Here is a 3,935-nt window from a genome sequence, read left to right on the forward strand (position 1 = left end):
GAGAAATAAAACCGCTGCCCTGGCACCATGGTCTGGATTTGTTCCTGGACGTGACTGGCTTCCCTGATCACAGCCTGTGCCTCCGGTCTTTCCTTGGAGCCGGCAGCACAGGGATAGGGATGTGGCACTTTGCTCTACTCTTGAGCAGGGAAGTTAAAGCAGCTGCATTTCACCCCCTATTCAAGCTCCTGAATCTCTCATGTGTGAGAGCTGTCCCTGCACTTCCCTGGAGTAGCACCGTATCAGGCCTTTGCCCAGCACTGCCAGTCCTTCCAGGCAGGGGTGAGAGCAGGTCCAGCCCTACAAGTGTCAGTCCTGGGCAGACTTCACCATCAGCCAACGCAGGGCTGGTGGAACCTGGGAGCCCCCAGCCTTGCCCTGGGCTGGTCCTCAACTGAGCCTCTCACTGTGCCCTGGAGACACAGGGACCATGGGCAGCACCTGGGGCAGTGGCACCCAGACACCTCTGGGCACTGGAGACCTAACAGGGCTCCAGGGAGAAAGCATGGAGGGAGAGGGCTGCCTGCTCAGCATCTCACTGCTGCCTACATCCCTCCTCGGGCTGAAGAGTTTCCCACAGCAGAAATTCCTGGGCGAGGAAGGGGGCTGTCCCACACAGCCCCTGTCCCAGCCCTCAGACTGCTGAGTTGCCCTGAGGAGACCTTGGTGAAAGAGGATATAGATAGTGGTCAGGGGACACATCTGTGTCTGGGGATCCCGAGTCTCTGCTCACAGCTTCTGCTCTGACTCGAATGGTGTGGATGGCCAGGGTGGCACAGGGACACCCATGTCCCTGCAGGAGCGGTGCCAGGATGGCACAGCACTGGGAACTGCCCTGACTCAGCTGAGGTGCACGGAGAGAAGAGGCCAGAGCACCGATCCGGGTCTCAGTATAAATACAGATTTATTCTTTTTCCAGAGCAGAGATGGTGCGAAGCAGCGAGGACAGCAGCACCACAGTACATGGTTATCAGAGCATTAGCCAGCCTGCTCCCCTCCCTGCCGCAACTCGGCTCCCAAACACAGCCCACACTCATCCTGTACCCAACAGCCACAGCACCCAGCCTGGCCCCTGCTGCTCCCCATGCTTAGCCTTTGGGCCAGCAGCTCTGCTCTCCTCCTGCCTTTTCCTTCCTCCAGCTCTTGACCTCATCCTCAGGCCAAAACCTCGCTCCTCCCCACACTCACCCCATCCTGCCACTGGGATAACAGGGGGCTCCCACCAGCTCGCACATGGTCCCTTCACCATGGCCAAACATGCAGCCTGACACCAACACCATCACTACCGCACTCCTGCCTCTCGCCTGGGTGCAAGAGGGGACCAGCAACCCATGCTGCTGCTAGCAGACACGGCAGCAGCACAAGGCCCCGAACACCTGGTCATGAGGATTGCATCACCTAGTCCTTGGTGTGGGCACTGCCAGTGACAACAGCCCCGTCCCTGTCCTCACAGCAAGCCCTGCTTTGGGCAGGATGCTTCACACCAGCATGCAGCCCTGCTATCTCATCCACCTGCAGCCTATGGCCTCAGAGCACCGGGGCCATCTCAGCCTCCGCTCTGGGGCACCCCACAGCACCTGCCTCTACCTCCTTATCGACATAACACAGCACAAGACAGTCAGCCCGAGGGAACCTCTGGGGCCGAGAGCCACCACCACAGAGCTACTTGGCCAGCTCCACTGTGTGGGAGGACTTCTCTGCTTCTACTGAGTGCCTCTGCACCCTCAACCCAGCTCAGATTGGGGGACAACAGCAGGGCAGTTGCTCCTTCGGGGCAGCAAGGAGGTGCCCTGCCTGTCCTGCTGACTGCCCACACCACTATGCTCCCGCATCACAGCCCAAAGTCCTGGTGGCCCCAAAGCTGGAGAAACTGTGGGGATGGGCACTGCAGGAGCCAAAGCTCCCCAGGGATGGAGCCAGGTCTGGGCAGGACAGGCTCTCTGTGCTCCCCAGGAAAGCAGGTGGGATGGAGTACCTGGTGCCGATCCAGCCTCCCTCTGAGCTCCCCACGCAGCATCACTGCTCCAAGGCAGTGCCAGCAATGGGGAAGGTGCTGGTCCCTGCAGGAGCAGATGCTGAGCTGGACTGAAAGTGAAGGGCAGCTGCACTTACAGTATTAGAATTTAATGGAGTGAGTCCATGAGAGTATTTAAGTACAGAATATATATATATATATAAATATATGCAAATTAAATGATAAGGCTCTGTTATAAAGACCCTCTCAAGATAAGGCTACTAGCTGGGCTGAAGCTCTAACATGGACTCATCTCTACCCCATGAACCTTGCAGACTCTCTCCATCAGACGGCGTGTGCCTGGCTGGCTGCGGAGCCCTGGGCAGCAGAGAGAGTTCGATCCATAAGGCTGGCAGCTGGATGCTGTTAGAAAGAGTTCTTTTAAAAACTGGGTGGCTCCAGGGGTATTTTGGTGCCCATAAACGTGGAGGCTCCTTGGGCACAACTGAAGAAGAGCAGGATGCTGAGCTCTGCATCCCCCGAGGGCTGTGGTCAAAGGCAGCAGCCCGTGAGTGCTGAGGGAGAGGCAGCTCTCACAGCTTCAGTTCTTCCTTCTGAACCTTTCCACCCGGGTTTGGACACTGTGGACAAGTGACTGAGCCTCCTTGGCAGCCCACACTCCCACTCCTGCATGACCTATGTTCCCCTGAGATCTTCTGGAGCTGGCAAGCATCGTGCACGACCAGCTCGCAGGGAGTCTGTGCGAGGTCTGCCACAGCATGGGGAGCATGGCAGGGAGAGGAGGGGGAGGAAAGCAGCCAGGTAGCTGGTTAGGAAAAGCCTCTGGCTCACAGGAGATGTTAGATAAGGGAGGTCATACCTGAAAGAGAAATGGAGAGGTCAGGAAAACAGGACCCAGAACCACATGGTTAGATCAGGACTGCTGCAGAGCCAGGAGGATCCTGCTCAGGAATGGCAGAAAGTAGGTGAGGGTCTGCATGGGCAGAAAGGGAAGCTCTTCTCCACTGCATGTTAGTGCTGGCACCGAGCAGTGTCCCCCCAAGCACATGCACGGGCAGCCTGGGTGAGAGCCTGAGTGCTGCTCCCAGGCTGGACAGCAGAAAGACCAACACCAAACCGCTCTGGGTAAGTGCTGTCCACACACACATCCCCCAGTCCCCATCCCTGCTGGGAAGAGTCATCCATGAGCAGCTGGGAGAGCTTGCACCATTGCTTCCATCTCGCCAGGTAACTGGGGCCTCAGACTCTCCTGGAGAGGGGTCTGGATAGGGCCGAAGTGAGGACGTGGCTCAAGGTGGTCGCTGCAGACTTGCTGCTGTCAGGTCTGTTCATCTTTGCAGTGGGGAGCTCCGCAGGGCGCAAGGGTCCTGAGCAGGGCAGGAAGATGCCTTGCAGTGCATCTAGGGGGGGTATCTGATCAGTCTGTACTCCTGGCAGCTCTGATTGCCTCTCCTTGCGGGTGTGAAACCTCTTCCTCATCCTCTCTGCATCCTGGGCACACGTCAGGCCCAGTAGCACCCCAATAGAGTTGCTTTTGGCTGTAGGTGCTGTGGGGGATCGGCTGTTGCAGGGAAACAGGAATCGGGGCAGGGCTCCATGGGGAAAACCTCATCTGAGGGAGCAGTAGGAGGCCAGAGAGGGGGATTTCACTCGAGTACCTCGAGAGTTGGGGAAGGCGCTCTGCAGCTTCTCCATTATGTCTTCCAGGCACACACTGACTTCCTGGGTTTTGGCTTCCACCTCATCTGCAGAGGGAAAAAAAAAGGTGGTGAGCAGTCTCTGGGCATCTGCCTCATGAGCCAGTGTCTCTGCAGCATGGCAGGGCATAGGGCAGGGCCAAGAGCTTAGCCCAACCCAATTTCTCACCTGCAGCTTCGGTGTCAGGGGTGTTGTGCTCTTTCTCCTTCACCTGGCTGCCTTCAGACTGATGTGGAGATGAAGCCAAGGAAGAGGCTGCTGA

At 57.7% G+C, this 3,935-nt stretch overlaps 1 protein-coding gene across 1 annotated transcript in view; it reads left to right on the plus strand.

Moving 5' to 3' along the window:
• LOC104539117 (aryl-hydrocarbon-interacting protein-like 1) overlaps window positions 1-2,361 on the plus strand; it is a 7,264-nt gene extending 4,903 nt beyond the window's left edge. The window contains exon 8 of the mRNA XM_010182564.1: window positions 2,290-2,361. Coding sequence (XP_010180866.1) covers window positions 2,290-2,361 — 72 coding nt within the window. The remainder of the gene's footprint in view (window positions 1-2,289) is intronic.
• Window positions 2,362-3,935: the final 1,574 nt, after the last annotated feature.

The sequence above is a fragment of the Mesitornis unicolor genome, unplaced genomic scaffold (assembly GCF_000695765.1).
Source record: "Mesitornis unicolor isolate BGI_N332 unplaced genomic scaffold, ASM69576v1 scaffold40514, whole genome shotgun sequence".
Lineage (NCBI taxonomy): Eukaryota > Metazoa > Chordata > Aves > Mesitornithiformes > Mesitornithidae > Mesitornis > Mesitornis unicolor.